This window comes from Melozone crissalis, unplaced genomic scaffold (assembly GCF_028551555.1).
Source record: "Melozone crissalis strain CALT ecotype California unplaced genomic scaffold, PUWL_Pcris_2 ptg000057l_1, whole genome shotgun sequence".
Classification (NCBI taxonomy): Eukaryota; Metazoa; Chordata; class Aves; order Passeriformes; family Passerellidae; genus Melozone; species Melozone crissalis.
In genome coordinates, this window is record NW_026535835.1 from 9223063 (window position 1) to 9244017 (window position 20955).

General features: G+C 48.4%; 1 protein-coding gene across 2 annotated transcripts in view; it reads left to right on the forward strand.

The window, feature by feature from the left end:
• VPS53 (VPS53 subunit of GARP complex) overlaps window positions 1–17168 on the forward strand; it is a 63686-nt gene extending 46518 nt beyond the window's left edge. For both annotated transcript variants that reach the window (XM_054287410.1, XM_054287411.1), the window contains exons 17-22: window positions 1702–1780; window positions 7051–7199; window positions 11871–11940; window positions 13674–13811; window positions 16271–16375; window positions 16669–17168. In XM_054287410.1, coding sequence (XP_054143385.1) covers window positions 1702–1780; window positions 7051–7199; window positions 11871–11940; window positions 13674–13811; window positions 16271–16375; window positions 16669–16839 — 712 coding nt within the window. In that variant the 3' untranslated portion in view covers window positions 16840–17168. The remainder of the gene's footprint in view (window positions 1–1701; window positions 1781–7050; window positions 7200–11870; window positions 11941–13673; window positions 13812–16270; window positions 16376–16668) is intronic.
• The last annotated feature ends 3787 nt before the right edge of the window (window positions 17169–20955 follow it).

Sequence of the window (20955 nt, forward strand, 5' to 3'; positions counted from 1 at the left end):
CCTGCAGAACCAGGCTCCAAACCCTCTCATCCAGCACGGGGTGATCCTTTGTGTTCCCAGCACATCCCTCCACAGCAGGAGTTTGTTCTGAAGTGCAGACAAATGAATTTCTCTGCCTGGTTTGTGGTTTTCAGGTGAGAGCCTGCACTTCTGACAGACTCCTGAGCATGGACACAAATGGTGGGGGCATTTTCCACCCACTCAGAGCTTGGTGCTGCTCCTTGGTTGGACACAAATGGTGGGGGCATTTTCCACCCACTCAGAGCTTGGTGCTGCTCCTTGGTGCTGAGCTCAGCTCCTCCGTGCCAGGCAGTGGCAGCAGGTGCCCTGCAGGGTGATTATTTCAGCCTGGCCTGGGGGAATCCCCCGGGGAGGGGATTCTGGAGTGCCCAGCAGCAGCAGAAACAGGCACAGGCTTTTTTTATCCCCATGCAAGTTTTAGATGGTGTAACTTGAAGCCTGTAGTCGCTTCACCTCCCATGTTAATTTTTCCAACTTATTTTGGATGAGTTTGCCTTTGCAAACAAATGGGTTGCTTTGAAGGAAGTGTTTTAATTTGCATCCTGTTCCAGACTTTGTGCTGGAGGTGTAGGAAAGGGAACAGGCAATTTTTCTGGGTTGTGATGAAGAATAAAACCCATGTGGGTGACACCATATCTCAGTGAGAAGGTGGACACTTCAGATATTTTGAACAGTGAACCCCAGATTAGTGTCCAAAACTTCACAAAGACAATGAGGGGGAGGAAAGATGGTTTGAGGAAGCCATCTCTCTGGTTTCTGGTTTAAAAACCCTAAATTGCTCAGATTTCTGACAGCCCTGTGATTCTCATCTGTGTCACCACCATGAGAAAGAGCAAAAGTAAAATCCACTTCTTACAAATATAATCCTGAGGTTGTAAACACGCATCTGTGGCAGATTTAAAGTTGACACTGTTTTTAAAAACTGTGCTTAGTGAAACAGAATCAGCTCCTGCTCCTAGCAGAGGCTGCTGCAGGCAGAGTTTCTTGGCTGCTGTTTTAGGATCAGCTGCACCTCTGTGCACATCATAACATGATGGCATTAAATATGTCTCAAAGCAATATCATGCTGTTCAAAATTTAAAAAAAAAGGGGGGGGGAAGGGAGGGAAATGTGTTTGACTAATGTGTCCTTTAGTCTGGTATATGTCTCAGGAACTCAAACAATGGATGGCAGCAGTCCTAGACATAGTGTAAATAAGACATCTGCCTTCATCTTCACACGTGGGAGACACAGAACTCATGCAGATGTCATTTTTAAAATGCTCTCTGCGAGATCCTGTGAGCAGTAGAATATTGGCTGTGAATAAATGGAGAGCTGATAAAATGTTGGTGTTACACAGCCTGGATTAAATGTGAAGCTGAATCCCAGGCTGGGCTTGATGCTTGGGGATTTCTCCTCTTCATCTGCCACCTTTGATCCCCAGCCCCTTCTTTGTGTTAAAACAGAGAAATGTCAACTGTGAAATCATCCTGTCTGCCCTGGAGCCACTTTAACCATTGTGCAGCTCCCTGCAGGGTTTCCCAGCTCCTCCCCAGCACAAGTTGTGGCTGTGAGCACTCGCATCACAGTGCTGCTGTCAGCCAGTGGAGGATTTTCCTCCTCTCACAGTCAAAGGCTCCAGTTCTGGCACTCTGTTACTCGGTGTGATTCTGAAACTCATGCTTGGTTCTTTTTTTGCAGTGTGATCTCCAACAGCATCCAGCTGTTAGTGCAGGACCTGGATGCAGCCTGTGACCCTGCCCTGACTGCTATGAGCAAGGTAGGGCTGGATTTTCAGATGAAATCACCTTAAGATCCATGTGGAGTTCTTGTGTGCTTTCATTGCTTGATTTCACTACTGATACATTTTTTTACTCTCATTTTTTTTTCTTACTTTTTACAACAGAAATTTATAAATCCATACCTCACTCCAAAGCCTCTCATTATTCAGATTAGAGCTTCCAGGCTTTTTGCACCACATTAAAACCTACAGACAATGAAATACATTCAGTAAGTACTCAAGGCTTTCTCTTTCCACTCCCAATGCCAGTGAGAGCATTTCAAATTTGGAAAAACTTTTGTCAGCGTGAAATTCCAAGTACACCTTCAGGTTTTGCTCTCCCCTTTGTCTCCTTTGGCAGGGAGTTTTACCAGGCTGCTTGTTTGGGGCTCTGAAATGGAGGCAGTGCACTGGGGGTGATGTGGAATTGGGATTGAGCCTTATTGCCTCTGTGATCCTCTCAAGGACATGTGGAGCCATTCCTGGAGAGGCCCCTAGGACTGAGCTTAAGGATTTTGTTGCAGTTACACTGCTGGCTTTTATATGTTTGAAATGCAGAGCTGTGTTTCCTTGCCAAAGTATTGTGAAAACCCAGACTTGCTTTAGACAGAGGTGAAGACAACAAAAGTGGATTGAACTATATATATTTTTTTTTCCCTTTTAATTAGAAATATTAAACATAGAGCTCCATTTTTGTAGGATCAACACACTGTCTGGCTGCCATGAATTTTAATAGCTTTCTGCTTTATGATGTATTCCAGCTGTAACCAGCCCCACCACCACCCCCCAGCTAATATTTGAAGTAGAATGCAGCTGGTAATAGAGCTTGTACAGGTTCCAAATGGAAAGAGGATTTTTTTGCCCGGTCAAACAACACCGCTAGGAAGGGCTCAGCACTTCAGGTGTTGCCTGTGTGCTGTGGCAGCCCCTCAGATCTCCTGAGCCTGCAGAGTACAGGAATATTGAAATCACTTAGCTCTCCCTGTTTATACCCAAGTAAACCACAACCTTGAGAAAGCAGCAGCTGGTAGGCCATTTATTTTTGTCTTTGGAACACTGGTAAAATGCAGCACATGTGATGGGACTGATGAGATATAAACAAGTTTAAGTGTTATGAAATTAGCTAAATAAATACTTGTCACTTGTGCACACACTGCTCTGTTTGCATCAGACAGAGTTGCTTTTATGTGATTTTATTAGACCTGGATTTGGTGCAAGAGGTTTTTTCCCCTCACCTTCCTCCTCCCTTTCCTTCAGGGCTGGGTTATTACTCTGACACTTCAATAAGAAATGCATGTAATTATTTAAACACAGAGGTAGTATTTGGAAATGTAAAATTTCAGCCTATATTAAGGAAATAAAGACTGTGTGGCTGATCCATTCCAGTTTTGCTCTCTCAAGCTCCATGCTCCATTAGGGCTCTTCCTTTGGTTTCTTTTCATTTACCTCACTCTGGTGTCCTCCAGGATTGAACATTCCCAGTCCTTTGTTGGAGTCTGGCTTTGGGTTTTTTGGTTTTTTTTTCTCTTTGCAAAAATGTTCAGGAACTACAGAGGTAAATTATGAAATGCTTAAACCTCTCAATCCACTTTGGCTGCAGGCCACGTTGAGAGATTTAACACAGAAAACAGCATTAGGAATATTGCTTTCAGCTGGGAATGCTGCTTGGTTTCCACGATTCTTTACTTGGTGTGTTCTGAAGAAAATGGTGAATGCTGAGAAGGGCCCATATTATGAAATTTGTAGGTGCTAATCCTTACTCAGACTTTACAGCAGGTGTAGGATGATTAACCAGGACTGCAGGACAGGGAGCTGGGATGTGGGTGGGAGGAGAATTTGCCCTAAACCCCCCTGTTGTGATATTGTGGATAACTAAGAGCTGTTAATGTGTCTGTGCTGATCTGTAGCAGGCACTCACATTGCCTGGTGTGCTTCCTTTTTAATTTCTGGGATGAGGGAGCTGCTAATCTGCACGGGATATTTTCGCCCCAATTAAATTTATGGATTGCACTGGCTAAGGCTTGATTTACATGCTGAATTAAGCATCAATTTATATGCAAAACTGTGCCTGCAACTGGGGCTGGGGGACATTTTAGTGCCTCACATCAACCTCTTGCTGGCTTTTTACATTTTCCTAAACCCTTTTGGCCCAGCTGCAATTCCCTGTGCCCTCACAGCCGAGCGGACGGAGCGGGGCTTTCATCATTTCTGCACTCCACACACAGAAAAACCCCTGAGAGCAGAGCAAGCAGAGCTACAGCTGCTAATTAAGAGCTCTCAGGAGAGTGTGTGAGCCTGGAATATGTGCAGAGTGTGACAGGGCAGGGTGTGACACGGCAGAGCCCAATTTGTGTCCCCAAATTTGGGGCCAGCAGCGCTCCCTGCTCCCCTCCCAGCCCCTCTGCAGGTGCCCAGGCTGCAGCCTGCAGGGAGAAGCTGGCAGTGGGATGCTGATGGGAACAGGGAGAGTTGAAGGTTCATTCCTCCTCTTCTCAATCCCAAATCAGCTCCTTTTCTGCAGGGCTGGACACAGGAAGAGACCTGGTGGCTCTTTGGGGACACAGCACTGTGCAGTGAACAGAGAGAATTGAAGGTTCATTCATCCTCTGCTCCATCACAAACCCCTTTTCTGGAGGGCTGGACACATGGAAGGACCTGGTGGCTCTTTGGGGACACCCTGCCACCCTTGAGCCACTGCTCTTCCCCATTTCTGCTCAGGGTTTCTCTGTGATGGTCTTCACAGGGGTCTGAGGATGAGGGAAGAGATGAGGATCTGACTCCATGTTTCAGAAGGCCTAATTTATTATTTTAGGATATATATTATATTAAAACTATACTAAAAGAATAGAAGAAAGGATTTCATCAGAAGGCTGGCTAAGAATAGAAAAAAAAGGAATGAATAACAAAGGCTTGTGGCTCAGAGTCTGAGCCAGCTGACTGTGATTGGCCATTAATTAGAAACAACCACATGAGACCAATCCCAGATGCACCTGTTGCATTCCACAGCAGCAGATAACCACTGTTTACATTTTGTTCCTGAGGCCTCTCAGCTTCTCAGGAGGAAAAATCTTCAGGAAAGGATTTTTCAGAAAATATCATGGCTACATTTCTCTTTCCTCCTGCCTGTTTTAATCCCATCCCTGTGTTTGGTTGTGAGAAGCTCCTCCAGCCCTTGTGTGTCCTCCCAGCCCTGCAGGTGCCTTTGGGCTTCTCCCTGCAGTGAAATCTCCCTGCTCCTGCTCCTTGCACTCATTTCCAGCCTGTGGATGTAAACTGTGTGGATATCCCAAGAAAAACACAGGACAAGGGAAAAAGAGGAATAAATTTAACAGGACAGGAACAAAGCTTTACCAGCAGAGTTGGGCTCATATTTCTTCTGACGACTTTTCAGTATGTGTGCTATTCCTTTCTCTGCAGCTACTGGGTGGGTTTTTTTGGGTGAAACACACCCACAATGCACACACACACACACACAAAAGGGCTATTTTTACTGTTCATGCTTTAAAGGTTTGGTTGTAAAGTATTGCTTTTGGAATGATGACCAACAAAATGAAAAAGCTACTGTTTCATTGGTGGTGCAATAATTCAGCTCAGCAGTCCCTTCCCACTTTCTGGCTGTTTCCCACTCTGTGGGGATGGTGTGTTGGGTGAGGATTGCTCTGTCAAGAAGGGAAATGTGTGAATCCATCAGGGAGAAAGGCACAGAATATTCTGTTTTGGTGTGATCAGCACCACGAGGAGCAGAAAAGCAGGAAACCAGGGGTAGGACTGAGGGAATGGCTGGAGCTGTGAGGTTTAGGTTGGATTTTAGGGGAAGGATTTTCCCCAGAGGATGCTGCGGTTCCCCAGGGAATGGTCACAGCCTCAAGGCTGCCAGAGCTCCAGGAATATTTGGACAATCCCAGACACAGGTTGGGATTTTTGGGGTGTCTGAGTTGAAGTTGGTGCTCCTTGTGTGTCCCTTCCAACTCAGGATGTTCTGTGAAAACCTGTGGAGCAGGTGATGGGGGAGAAATCCCTTCCAACCACCCAGCTGATGTGAGAGCAGCAGGCTGGGCTTGGTTTGTTTGGTTTCAATAAAAGCAGCTTTAGTGGGACATGTGTAGACTCAGACACTGTGGTTTTGCAAAGAATTTGGCTTTTCTTTCCCACTAAGTCACTTAGGCTGGGATTGTTTGGATGGAGTTGAGTCAGCTGAGTTGCAGGGGGGCAAAGTAGCCATATTAAATTAAATAAAATTAAAACCAGGAGTAAAAAAACTTTATATGCAAAATCCAGAGCTTGGGAAAACAAGTTTGAGGACAAACGGCTCCTCAAAGGAAAAAGCTCATCTTCCATATGTGCCCAGTTTCCTCTCCTGATTTCCTATGAGTTTTCCTCCTGTCTCATCTCCAGCATGAGGAACAGATCTCCAAAGAGTTTTTGGGAGGACACTGCAGAGTTCTGAGAGCAGCAGCAGAACTAAGTGTGCTTTTCTGGGTGCTTGTGTTTCCTCAGTGAGACTCTGGTACATGCACAAGGCCAGGCCAGACCCAATAATCTCTTTTTTTTGGGGTTTTCCACTTGTTTTAAATTGGGAGTACCCTGTGTACTACAAACCAGGCTCAGAGAAAATGAAGAGAGCCACACATCTGGCTCACAGGGGCTGTTCTCCTGCAGTTGTGCTGAGAATAAATGAAAACAAAATGGGAGGTTGAGTAACTCCTCTTGTTTTGTACTTTTTACATGCATTTGGAAGAGCTGGACTTGGGCATCCTGGCTTGTGCACCAGCAGTGTTTTCAGTGAGCTACACTGGTGCAGAGTGCTTTGGACTTTAAGGCTTTTTACCTCTTCCATCTATCTGTCATCAGTCTCACCAGTATTAAAGTCTTGGCTGCCATACAGGAATCCAGACTTTGCAAGCTTGCAGATATTTTCTCAAATGCCTGTAATCAGGATTTATATGGGCACTTCATCCCAGCAAACTGGAAACTGTTAAATATTAAAGCAGCCTGGTGTGCTCCAAAGGCTTTTTTGGTCCTAGTGGTCCCCATTTGTGTGGGTTACTGGTCACAGTCTCTGCTCTGGCTTTTCTTTGGGTCTTCTTGTGAAATGGTTTTGCCCAATCACTATGATGAAGGACTTGACCTTGGTGGTGAATTGCAGAGGCAGTCTCTGAATGATTCCTTAGAGATCCCCTGGCAGGAAGTTTGTACAGTTTCCCTTAGTTGTTACTTGAATGCTGATGAATTAACCAGTCATTTTTGGTTGTTTTTTCCCCTCTGTGCAGATGCAGTGGCAGAATGTGGAACATGTTGGTGACCAGAGTCCTTATGTCACCTCAGTGATCCTGCACATCAAGCAGAATGTCCCCATCATCCGTGACAACCTGGCCTCCACCAGGAAATATTTCACTCAGTTCTGCATAAAATTTGCAAAGTAAGTTCCCAACACAGACACTTTATTCAGCTCATCCCATAAAACACTGTGATGATCACTGGGTGGTGTTTGCCAAGTGCAGAAATTTGGGTTGGGCACCTTTAAAAGACTTTGAATATCTGACTTCAGCTATGACTCTTGCTGTGGGGAAACCTACTTTTCTTCCATGGGGCTTCCAGGTCCTGAGAAATTTGCCTCAAAATAACATTGCCCTGTAAGGAGAGCATGTGTGAGAAATATATTTTACCTTCACAACCTGAAAGCTGCTTTTCTGTGCAAAAATAGCTCAGAAGGGAAAAACAGTCAGGAGGGGAAATTCACATTTAAATGTTGGGGGGTATTAAAGCATCTTCCTGGCAAGCCACCTAAAGTTGAGCAGCATGAAAGAAGTGGCAGATGAGACAGAAATGCCCCTTGCTGCTGGATGCAGGTTGGACATCCAGACTTTGTCTGAAACACAAATTCAGCTCTTTGGGAGGATACTTTGAGCTCTTCCCTGCTTGCCTGTGGGCCAGCTGAGCTCCACATGGCAAAGCCCCAGGAGAAGCCCTTGGGAGGGCAGTGCCAGTTGTAGCTGCTGCTTTTGGTGGCACATGTGACCCTGCTGGTGGCCTGCAGGGCAGTGGCGTGCGTGTCATGTGTCACTCTGAAATACCTTAATGTTTCATTCATCTCTGATAAGGTAAGCAGCCTGAAATAAGCTCTGTGGCCTGGCAGGGGCTGTGTGGGTTGGAGATTTGAGCTGCAGCTCCCGCCTCAGCAGGGTGGGATGCAGCAGAGCTATCCTGGGAGCTTTCACAGCAGGGAGGCTCAACCCGAGAGTTTCATCCCCCCCTCTGTGTCTCAGGGTGCTCATGGGTTTGCTTTAGTGAGCAGTTCCTGATAAATCATGTTGTGCTGTTGCGCATAATCACTGTTTGAAACGCTGTCTCAGTGAGAATTTATTGTATGAAAACCTTCTGTGTGGTTACACTTGGATTTTATGTGATAAATAAAACCCCCATTTATTCAGCTGTTCACAGCACACTCTTAATACCTCAGCTTAGTTGCCTCCCTTTTAACTTTATTGCTGGGCACATACCAAGTAAACTCCAGATGAAACAGCTCTGAGATTTGAGGGAAGTTCCCATCTAAGCTGAGTGTCCTCATCTATGAGCACAGAAGCCCCTGCTCCTCTCCAAAGCATTTTTTTAGGACAACTGCAGCTCTGATCTGCAGCACATTTAAATTAAGACACAATTCTGAGGTCACTGTGCCATGGATCAGATGTAGAAGGGTAAAATGATTTCCTGAAGGTTGATTTTGCTGCATCTGTGCAACTTGGTGCTAAGGAAAATCAGCCCAGTGGTAAGGGTGATCTTAATCTCCTTAAAATGCTTTTTAATACCTATAAATATTTGTATTTTTTGAAACTCTGCATTTTAGTGGAATATTCTGGCTGAGCCAACATAAATACCTGGCCTTTTGTGTGCCCCACAATGCTGAAAATCCTTTTAACAGGCCTTGTGCTTCTCCACATGTTAATGCCTGTGTCTTTGTGAGCTGCCACTTCTCAGCTCTAATGGATTGTATAAAGCGTGAGTGTTGAGTTACAGGACCACAGGGGAGAAGGCAGCTAAAGTCACTAAATTTAAACCAGCAGGATCTGAGCCAAGTCTGGAGAGAAGAAAAATGGCCATCAGAAATTGCATCAATCCTTGAAGCTAATTTGTCATTTTTGCTTTGTTTTGACCGAGGTGCGAGGCTGCCGGGCAGGGTGGGGGGCTCAGCTCTCCCTGCACCTTCTGCTTTGAAACCAAACCCCACAGCAGCCAGGCTGCTCTGCTGGGATGTGTTTGGGAAGTCTGTGACCTGACCTCAGTGAGGAAGAGATTAGAGCTGAGAGACAGGAAAAACAAACAGCTCTGCCCCGGCCGGGGACGCGGCTCCTCCGTGGGCAGCAGCCAGGCCTGGGGGTGCTGGGCCCTTCCAGGTGCTCCAGGGAAAAACGGAGAGGAGTTTGGTGGAGGAAAGTTGGGATGTGGAGGGTTCAGGGCTGAGCTCAGCCTGGCAAGGGCTGGTCACCAGCTCAGAGGGTGGCGCAGAGCAAAACCCTCCTGGGCTGCAGTGACTCAGTGGCACCAGAACCTTTGGGGGATGTCCTGCAGCAGCTCAGGCTGTCAGACAGACAGACAGACAGACAGACAGACTGTGGTTGCAAGTCTGTCTGTGCCTCTCTCAGCAAGGCATTGTGTTTGATGCATCATCAGTGCAGGGGATTGGGAAAACACTGAGTTTTCCCAATCCACACTCGTGTTGGATGGGAGGCTCTCAGTGCTGTGGTTTCTGTGCCTCAGGTTCCTCACCTGTCCTGCACTGCTTTGTTGTTACACTGGGGACTTCTCTGCTTCTAGTGGGGGGTTTCTGGGTTCAGTTTTAGAGCTGAAGCTGTAAATGAATTCTGGCACCCAATCTGGCTGTGATTGTGCAGGGACTAAAGGCATTCAGAGCACAGAGCCCCTGAACATGCACACATTACTCACATCAGGATTGCCTGCTGCACTCTGAAAACAGCAGGCACTGAGTCCAGCCTAGGCAAGAGGCACTTTCTGTTAAGTGCAACTGCTCTTGATGGTCTCTGCTAGTTCAAAAAAAAAAATAAAAACCAAGGGGAAAAAAATTCCAGAGCAGCCCTTGGCTCTGACAGTTTGTCTTGTCTGTCCTGCTGGAGTGGGGAAGCTGTTTCCAATAAGGCAGCGTGAAATAAGAGGCATGTGGGGATGGAAGGTCACTTTACCCCTCTGCACTGATGGTGGGTGGCCATCAGAGGGGCCTGGGAATTGTTTCATGCAGGACAGAATGCTGTCTATGGGAGATGGTGTGGTTTTATAGAAAAGAAGATTAAAACCAACAGGGGAGGGGGTCCCTGGGCTGCCAGTGTGCCACCCTGCAGCAGGAGAGGCTCACCCTGTTCCTCACACACAACATGAGCTTTAGCTCCATGCCTGACCTTGCAGAGGGAGGGACACTTGGATCTACCTGCACTATCAAAGGCACAATTAATTTCTTGTACTGTTCTGCCAGCAGTGAGCTGCTGCATCCAGAGCTGCTGCCAATTTATCATTTTCTAGGATCACCTCAGCTCCAGCTGTGCTCATCACTCTCTAATTGCCCTCTGGGAATTAGTTATAGCCCTGAAAAATGGACTTTTAAACCAGATAGGTTAAATCTCCACTGTAATGCTTTTGTGCAGGAGGAGTCGGGGCTGCTTTTCCTCCTCCTCTTTCGGTTCTGTTGCCAAGGTTGTTTGTCTGGTGGCCAAATTCAAAGCTACTCAGGGCAGCCCAGTAGCTGCTTCTCAACAGTAGCTTGAAATTGTTCTCCTTGACACCTCTCCAGGAGAAAATGATTCACTGAGAGAGGTAGGGACTGTGTCTGAGGGAAGGAATCTTTGCTTGTGAGGGCTCTCCTGAGCCATTCCTTTGGGTTTGCTCAGCAGCTTGGCTTGCTCCGAGCCTGAGCTGCACTTTTGTCACTTTTCCATGAGAAAGGATGAGAAATGAATGTCCTGCCTTGGAAAACAGGTGGCAGGACAAACAAGCTGCTGTTGTGCTCCTTGCTTTGTGGGGAGGGAACAAAAAGCTTAACAGATGCAAGGAGGAAACCACGCTGAATTTAGATCATCATCATCATCATCATGGACAGCCCCAGTCCAGAGCACAGCCCCTGACTGACTCGGGACAGAGCCATAAAAACCCAGGAGCTGCCACCAGGTCATGGGCAAGTCCTGGAAATGTGAGCCCTGCAGGCACTCAGCCAGAGGAGGGCATGGGGAAGGAGCAGAGTACATTAAAAACAAGGCAGTGAGAGGAAGACTTGGTCAAGTGTTTGGTCCTGACAGAATTTGTGGCTCCTGAGCTTTCCTGGTGCTGCTCCTTGGTGGAGCAGGGGCAGGAGATTGTCCTGCAGGTGCCCTGCAGTGCTTTTGCAATGAAACTGCTTCAAAGCCTCAGATCAAGAGGCAAAACCCAGCTGAAGCCAAAGCTGATGCTCTGAAGTGGTGAATATTGGGCTTCCATCCTCACCAAGCTCTCTCTGGCTGGGCACTCATTTTTCTGAGTCTGAAACCCATGACAGTAAAATATGGTAATGGTGTTTTCCTTTTCACAAAACTTTTTCTTGTCTTGATTGTGTTGGCCGGGAGCTTTCTGGAAAGGTGCCTCAGTGTGAGTGTCCAGGGCCCAGCCTTGGCTGGACCTCAAGTTCAGTGTGTAATATGCATGTTATGGAATTACTTGTGTGCAGGAAAATGTAGGTTCTGGATACAGTCAAGATACATCCACTCATGAGCAGTGAGGCTAATCGTGATAAATAAAATTGTTTGTTTGCTGACCTTTTACTGCAATACTTCATATTTAGTTTATAGCAATTTATTTACCTCTAGAGTGAGTGTGTGCAGCTTCTCAATAAACTTTGAGATCAGGAGGGATGAAAGCAAAAGAACTGTGCCTAAGGGTTGGGATTTTTTTTATTTAGTATATTTAACATGTCTGGAATCAGTTTGGGATGCTGGCACTGGGAGTGTCTTTGTGGAAGCCATCCTGGTTTGGTTCTGCATGCTTTGTCACCACAGAAGACTGTCTGACTGCAAATATTCTTATGTAATTGTATAATTTTGTACCTCTCCTGCAGCTCCTTCATTCCCAAGTTCATTAACCATCTCTTCAAGTGCAAACCTATCAGCATGGTGGGTGCAGAACAGGTAAGAAGGAATAGGTGCATTGGCTGTCATGTTTGATGGCTTTTGGGTTCAAGAAATTGAGATATCTCCCACTGCCATGGGCTGGGATTTGGAAGGGGCAGGATTCCATCTGTCCCCTGCACATAGAGATTATTACTCCTGTGGGCTCATAAAAATAAAAAAAGAAAAAGCAAAAAAAAGCAGAATCATCCTTAATGGGACTGCTGTGAACTTCAAATGGGTTCCTTCAAAGCTGCCCGGGTTTTAGGCATCAAAGATGGTTCTGAGCAGTGTCTGCAAAAGGAAACAGGAGCTTTACATCAAAACCTTAATGGAAAGCAAATGAGTGAAGCTCAGTGCCTGTTTGTCTTGTGTGATGAGCAATAACCTGAGAGTGATTAAAGGGGATCTTTTTAAAATAAGCTTCTCAAGTGATTAACCAGCAGTGGGCTTGTGTCTAATGTTAAAAGCTTTCAATATTCCTGTGTGGGAATCACAGGCCCAATTTGCTGCTTTAAAGCAGGCTGGGAAGGTTTTTATTAGGCTGATTCCCAGTGAATCCATGCCATTAGAAGTGGGACACACATCCCTGGGGTTAAGGGTGCAGAGGGCTCAGGAGCTGATCTATCTCTGCAGCAATTCCCTTAAAATCTTTTGAACTCTCCTGGTCACCCAGCAGCATCTTTCCATGCCACTTTCTCCTCCCTGGTGCAAATGTTGCTGGGGAATGCATTTTCCTGGCCTTTCTGGTTCCACACACAGCCTTTCCTGCTGTTTGCTGATAATTACAGTTGGGATATGAATGCTGGGGTGATATTTGTGGAGGTATTCAGTGTTCAGTGCAGGGAACAAGACCTGTGGGGTTTTGCTTTCTCTGTTTTCCTCTCTGACTTATCAACTCTGCACCCCAGCCAGCTTTGGCAGTGACTTAGCAATGCCAGGGGCCTGGGATGGAAAATGGGCTGAGGGGACAGAGTCTGCAGGAGCTGCTCTTTCCTCTGCTTTGAGTTCAGATTTCTGTTCTTCACTGGTCTTGTCTCCCCAGACACACTTTGTGCAATCAGAGGAGTGTGGTATTCAGGATAATTTTGCTCTAAGGAGCCCTGACCCACAGCATTTTATCATGAGACAGTGCTGTCTGTCTGGGCTCAGTTTCATGGCTGCTGCTTATTTATTTGCTGGGGTAGTAACAAACAACATCCAGGCTGTGGGCAGTTGTCAGTGTAGCTGAATTGTGTGACAGTTTTTAAGGAAAAAACCCAATCAAGGGGTTGGGTGAATGCAGAAAACCTGACTGTGTGTGTGGCTGGTGTTAGTTCATTTGACCTCAGTATCAAACCATGGTGCAGCTCCAGGTAACCAAGATTATTTCCCTTCATACTTTTTGGGGGGGAAGGACTGGAAATCTGTGCCTGATGTTCCAGATGTTGGGCTGCCATAAGTCATTTCCAGCCAGCAGAGCAGTGCTGTGTTAAAATCAACCACCATGCTGATCTGTAGCCATGGGGGTGATCCTGTCTCCTGGAAGTGTCATTACATGGCTCAGTCCCTCCTGTTGTGCAGCCAAATTACCAGGACTTCTTCCAGTGTGGGAAGTGTTAAACTTTGAAGGATGTTAAACTTTTGAGGATGTTAAACTTTGAAGAGTGTTAAACTTTTTAGGATGTTAAACTTTGAAGGATGTTGGGTTACAGCAGCTGATGGATTTTGGTGTAGAAGGAGCCTGAGTAACAGAGTGTGGTTAACCCTTGCAGCTGCTGCTGGACACTCACTCTCTGAAGATGGTTCTCCTGGATCTGCCCTCCATTGGGTCCCAAGTGGTGAGGAAGGCTCCTGCCAGCTACACAAAGATAGTGGTGAAAGGCATGACTCGGGCTGAAATGATCCTGAAGGTAACTCAAGCCTGTTGGTACCCTGCCAGCCAGACTGCTGGCCTGGGAATCACAGCAGTGAATTCCAGGGGGCCCTTCCTCTGAATGCAGCAATCTGCAATTGCACATGAGCTTTGTGAGCCTGCCTGGGGGCTCTGCCAGCTGCTCTGCAGACCTGGCTCACTCCCCTTGGGTTTGCCCGCACTCCCTTCTGATACCACTTTGGAGTTTTCACCCTCGCTTTTCAAGGCAACCAAAGGCTCAGGTTTGGGGAGTTGGGGCAGCAGGTTCCCTCAGGAGCTGGTGGAAATCAGAGTTTGCATCCCTGAGGGTCTGCTGTGGTTCAGGTTACTCGAGGCCTTTGTGCAGACTCCTCACTCAGGGGAGCCAAGCCTTGCTTGAGTCACCTGTTTACTGTCTAGTGCAACAGCCAGTGCAAACACGTCTGGCTTACTGTACTCACCAGAGCCCTTTTTCATTTTCCAGACCTGGTGCCTGGAAAATGACCCAAAAGCAGAGTGTTGTCTTCATGAAAAGCAGCAAGCAAAGCAATCTGCCCTTCCCAGTTTGAAGCCAGGTTGGATCCCAGGAGGAGCTGTGGCAGCTGCACAGCTGTGCCCTGCTGGGTGCTGGGATTGTCCCCTGCTGGCCAGCAGTGCTGGGAGGGCATTCCTGGGAGGGAATCAGTGGGACCTGGGGTCAGGCAGGACGGGCAGCTGCCAGCCAGAGCCTCCTGTGAGCACAGCCAGGGCCAGGGGGGTGAGGAGCCTGAGCTGTCCCTGCTCAGCTGCTGCTCAGGGTGGCTCTGCTCCCATCCCAGGGGAGTGTCACAGCTCAGTGTGTGCTCTGGATTCAGACATCAGCTCTCCAGCTCCCTGCTTTTGGACTGAGGTGACTGAAATGTTAATGAATTGTAGTCTAAATTTTCCTAGAAATCACCAGAATAAAAATGTTCCTGGTTTGTGCTAACGGGAGCAGGGAAGATTGGTGCCTGTTGTGTTCAGAGCAGGTCTTTCCTTGGAGCTTGTGTGTGAATCACAAGAGTAATGGAGTTAATTTGTGTACCCTTAGCACCACATTGGAGAGGAAAGCAGCACATGGAGAGCTGCAGGTCCCCAGGCTGTGCAGCAGCAGTGCCACTGCTGTGTCAGTGTCACACAGCCTGTGCTGGCCTCTGTGTGCAGAACTGCAGATCAAACAGCCACAGGCTGACAGCACTGGGAGCTCCAGTCTGTGTTCCCAGGCTGGTTCTGGGGCAGGTAATTCAGGAAGACAAACTTTGGGCCCATGGGCAGCACAAACAAGTCCATTGAGCTGAGCCCCACAGATGGGAGTGGGGAGGAGGGCCCTGGGCCATGCACACCCTGCTGAGCTCTTTCCCTTCTCCTCTGGCCACGCTCTCTGAAGCTCCAGCTTTTCATCTTGGCACAGGATTTTTACAAGGGCTGTAAATTAAGGATTTATAAGTGTATACATGGCTATGATGTTTCAGTGGTCTGAAGTGCAGGGAAAGAAAGAAATGTCTTGGTGACAGAATGCAGTGTGGGGTGAGCTGGGTCAGTGCAAACATATGGAAATGGTTTTGGAGATGGGGAAGGGTCTGGTCTGGTGCTGTTTCTGCCCATTTACACACACTCAGACAAACACACACACACTCTTCCCCAGAAGGAAGGTTTGGCTGCCCAGCATTATCAAAAGATGTGTTCTCTGTGGAGCTTGCTGCTGATGTAAGAAAAGCCCATCAGTGAGGGATCATCTTACCAGCTTTGATGCTGTTTTGATTTTTTTCCTGTTTTTTATGATTGCTCCTGGGCAGATGTTGGTGGGGGTTCCCATCCTTCATCCCTCCTCTCCAGAGGGGTGTCCAAGAGGAGCTGCAGCCCAAGGACAGAGAGGCTGTGTGTGGCCATGTCAGGAGAGCTGCAGAGCAGAGAGCTCTGGCCCTCGCTGTCCTGGGCACTGAGGGGGTGACCAGAGTGTTGTCACATTCCCCTGTGACACGCTGTGTGTCCTGCCTGCAGGCAGGAGGGAGCAGGAGGGACACACAGCCAAGCTGAGGGTCTGGACTCTGTCCAGGCTGCCTGATCTCCTGGGACTTTGTGAGTGTCACCACCACTGCCAGCACTGTCCCCTGAGCAGCTCCCCAGCTTGTCTTCCCTCTGCAGCATGATAAAATCTTGAGCTTTAACAATGCCCCAGTGCCTGCCAGCCCACAGGCCACAGACAAAGTCCTGCTGCCCTTTGAAACAGGATGCAGAGCCCATGAGCAGCACTGCTGTGCTGAGAGAGACCCAACTTCCTCCCTGTCCTTTCTCTGCTTCTCTTCACTCACCTTTACCCCTCTCATATCCAGCCCCTTTCTTGTTCCTTAGACATTTTATTTTAGGAGCCAGCCCTGCTGTCACTCCTGTGCCAGAGCTGACTGAGCACTGCCTTTAATTCCTATTATTTGTCTGATCTCTTTTTCCTTGTCTTGGCAGGTGGTGATGGCTCCACACGAGCCCCCAGTTGTGTTTGTGGACAATTACATCAAGCTCCTCGCTGACTGCAGCACTGACACATTCCAGAAAATCCTCGACATGAAGGTGAGAGGATGGGAATCTGCTCATCCTCTAGTAATGCTTGGGGATTGCTGGGGGCTTTAATTCAGTGTGAATTCTGAGGGGCTTGGGGGGTGAGAGAAGCACTGTAAGTTTATCTTTACTTTGAAAGTAGACGTGCTGCTGGAGAAAAGGTTTTGAGTTTGTTTCACATTTTGATACCTGCTCCGCTCGGGGTTGTTCAGGGGTCTCTGGTGGGTGAGTCTTTGAGGTGGAGGTTTGAGATGGGCTCTGCTGCACTGCTGGCAGGTCATTGAGTGCTGTCCTTTGCTCCCCAGGGCCTGAAGAGGAGCGAGCAGAGCAGCATGCTGGACCTGTTCCGCCTGCGCCTCCCCTCTCCTCCCCCCGGCGGCGACGGCTCGGGCTCGCTCTCGCTGAGCGCTCCCACGCCCGAGCAGGAATCCTCCCGCATCCGCAAACTGGAGAAGCTCATCAAGAAGAGACTCTGAGGGAGCACGGGGGGAGCTCCCTGCCCCGGGGCTGCTGAGCTGGGCAGGCTGTGATTTACACCCTGTGCTGTCCCTCCCAGCCCCTGTGATCTCTCAGCCATCGCCGCTTTCGGACCGAGGAGGAATCTGAGCAAGGTGTTGCCCTCAGCTTAGCAGGAGTGAAACCCAGGGCATTGCCAGGTCCATGTGACGGAGAAAATAGAGGCACCTGGAAGGCAGCAGTACAGAAAGCATTCAGGTGGATTCAGAGCCTGTCTGGCTGTGATGCACTTGGGGTCACAGCTTTTACCCTGGCTGAGCTCCTGCTGCAGCACTGAGGGTTTTGCCTCAGTTCTCACTCCCTGCGGCAGAGCTGTTCCTCTGATTCGTTATTTATTGTGGGGTGGGGGGAACCAACCCCATCACCACCACGAAAACCCCAACCCTTTATCAGCTGGGATCCAGGCACCTGCAGCTCCACTGCATCAATGAGATGCCCAGGAGGGAACCCCAGGGCAGATTCCTCCCCTGCTCCCAGGACAGGCATGCACAAAGCCCCATGAAACAGAAAGGCAAATCCTTGGCACCTCTGCTGCCCTGCAGGGAGAGGTGCTGGAAATGCTGGCTCTGTCAGGGAGCCAGGGTCACTTGGTGGCACAGGAGGCTTTCAGCAGCCTCAGGCTTCAAGGCCCTCCTCCTCCTCCTGTTCCTCTGAGCCTCAGCTTGCAGAGGGGAGGAGAAGCAGCAGTGGAATATTTTGGATAACCCAGCCCCTCTTCCCATGGGCCAGCTCCTGGCTCCCAGGCACAGAGCCAGCGTGGAGCAGGGCTGGGATCAGTGGACGCTTCTCCAAGGAGTCTCCATGCACTGAGGCCTCACCTTTTTATTAGCACTGCTGGATTTCTTCCCAAACTCCTCTGTGCCCTTTCTGGGAGACTTTGAAGGCGTTTCCCCAACCATGAGTGCATCCCATTGGGTGTAGGGCAGATCAGCCAGTCGTGCCTGTGTTATTTAACTCAAGCTTCACTTGCATGTGCAGGAAAGGGAAGTCCCGTACCAGTGTGGCAGGTGAGGAACAGCCACGCTGTCAGATGCCTTCCTGGGAGGGTTGTACTCCCCACCAGGGCAAGTTTGGGCCTTAGGACTGTATTTATTTAGGGGCTGTACTCACAGGGATTGTAAAAATCACTGCTGCACATCAGGGAGGGCAGATCAGGCTCCAGGAACATGAGCTCCATCCACCCAGAGCTTCACTGGGATGGGAAGGAAAGAGCAGCAATAACAACACCTGTGGGGAGGGACAGCAGTTTCTCATCACTCCAGATTTACAAATCTGCTGTTGCCTCCTGATTCCCTGATAGGTGACAGAGGAAGGAATGGTTGAAAGCACATTGGAATTCTGAGCAGCCATTCCCCAAGGACAGATTATCTCAAAGTGCATGTGCAGGATGGCTCACGAGGTGCCACACTGCAGAGCTGGAGAGGAGGGAACATGGGTTTGCAGAGATTCATTATTCCCATGAGGGGATGAATAATTTATTTTAGATGAATTTTTCTTTGCTTTGTCTAAGGCTAAGTCTCTCACTAAATTATGAATAGCTGAAGACGATGTTGAAGTTATCATCGTGTGTCTTACCCAAAGGCTTCCCCCATTTCATTCTCTGCATTTCATTCTGTAGATAAGAGGAAATAAAATGAGAAATGAATTTTTAGTTTCAGCCTTTGAAGAACGCTACAGGGCTGAGTGTTTGGAGTTTTATTTTCAGAGAACAAATCCACAGTTTCCTACTTCTGGCGTAAGAGTTTTGTGCCCCTGGCTCTTGGGTGTTTATTAGATTTGGCAGGTCTCTATTTGTGCATTAGCTCTTTGGAGTTTACAGCTTTGGGGAATAAAGGATGATTACGTGTTTTCTGTACAAAATGCCACTTTTTATGGTTTCAGACTGGGGTGTAATCCTGGCTGTACGTGGGGTGTGACACTAACGTGAATTAAATGGTAACTGATGCTCATTGCTGGGTGTTTCTGTACGGCTGCAAATCCCAGTGGCTGGGATGGACCTCACCCAAACTGTGCTGGACCCAGCACTCCCTGCTGTCCATCTGCTCCTGCAGCTCCTCTCTGCCTTTTCCACCTCCTCTGGCACCATCCCCATCCACAGCAGCTCCCTGCCCCATGTGGGTGGCTCAACACTCCTGACCTTGCGCCCCTAAATAATCACATCAGTTCTGCTGTCTGCCACTGCGGGAGCGATTTCTGGGAGATCCGAATTTTTCCTTTGGAATTAATTAAGGGGTAGTGCCTTTTTCCACGCTCTGCATGACGCTGGAGCAGCTCCTTTCACTCAGAGCATTAATGACTCATTTGCTTTTCTCCTGCCCCCTCCGCCCTTGGGCAGGAGCAGCGCCGGGCGCTGGGTGTTCCTCTCTTCCCCCGGGTTTACAGCCAGCACTCTGAGCATCCCAGTGACGATGGCCAAGCCTCCACGAGCCTCTGCTTGGCTCCACGAGGGCGGTGGCAGCAGGGCTGTAAAAGCTGATGAAACCTCAGCAGCTTCAGCCACGTGCTGTCAGCGCTCGTCCCTGCCATCAGTGCTCTGTGGCACAGCCTGGCATGTCCCATCCTCTGGAAATAACTTCCCAAAGTTGTTATTATTATTATTTCCAAAGTTTTATCATTTTCAGGTATCACAGGATCCTTTTGGTCTGCCTCTCCCAGCAATGGGGCTGTCGCGTGGCATTGCCTGTGGTTCCATTGCTGATTAAGCCGAGCACGCCCAGCCTCGTGGAAAGTCCTTTATGGAAGGAGGATCTTGATAAGAGACTTTTATCTGCCCCATCCTGCCTGTGTGTGGGCAGTTAAAGAGTAAATAATGTGGACAAACAGGCAGGGGAAAAGATTTCCAATGGCATCAGGGATGGCACGGGTTGGTACAGTTTGAGACTTAAAAGCAGTCAGACTTTCCGAGGGGGCAGAGTACACGTCCTGAAAAAGCTGAGCCCCTGTACACAGTGACTCAACAGTATTTGAGTTATTGAGCAGTTAAAATTCTGCTTAAACGATTCCTTTCCATCCTAGCAGGCAGAATTGCAGGTCTGGATGTTGGTGCTGCAGGAGACCCTCGGGTGGGCTGCAGAGCTCAGAAATGAGAACCTGGAAGGGCACAAAAAGTTACCCTTTGTGTCAAGCCACGCCAGAATGGAAGGTTTTTTTGCTGGTAAATATGGAGCAGAAAGGTTTCCAGGAGCTCTGCCTATCCCAGGCACTGAGATCCCTCTCTCTTGGACCCTGATCCCCATGGGAGTGGCTGTGGGAGCAGCCACAGCTCTCAGAGGTGACTGCTGGGATGTGCCACAAGTTTCCCCCTCCTAAACTGCACGTAGTGAGTTGTTGGCAGCGTGGGTTTCCACCCAGGAGCTGCACAGCAGCTCTGAAATGATGATTGTGTTCATCTGGAAACTGCTCCAGTGCCTTCCAAGGCATCTGATTTCATAAAGGGCTTTTATGGGAGATTTTGGAGCAAGGACTGATCAGTTTTCCTATTGCTTGCAGAGACCAGCATCTCTTTTTTTTGGGGGGGGGAGAGGGATACACTTAAATTAGAAAGAAGAAAACACCTGTCCAGCACATTTGCTCAGACCCCAAAGATTTCAGTCAAAATTCTTAATGTTCCTTTTCTTTCCATCTGCATTTTTCAGCAAAGACAAACAGCCTCATAGTATTTCTTCAAAGGAATGTAAATTCCTTGAGGAAGTCTCCGGAGTTCCCAGCACCGCATAGCTGCAAACCACAGACGCCTACGGCTGAAAGTTCTGCTCTGCTTTTAATTTTGGGGCAGGGAAGGAATTTTTTTCAGAGGTTTGGGTTCACTTGTGCTGGGCCCATCAGCCCAGACTGCTGCTTTCTGTGCAGGGGAGTGTTGACTTTGGCCGGCTGCAGGGTTGCTTTCCCTCCACAAGAGTATTCCCCCACCAAATCTGATGACATGGCGCAATTATTTCATTAGGATTTTCCAAAAAAGGTTCCCTCGCTCTCCTGTAGTGCTAGAATGACCGTTTCCTTCTGTTCTCTTGTTTCAGCTTCGGCAGCTTTGCCTGAAAAATGCAATTAGGGGCAGCAGTGCTGCTGCCTGAGCCTGA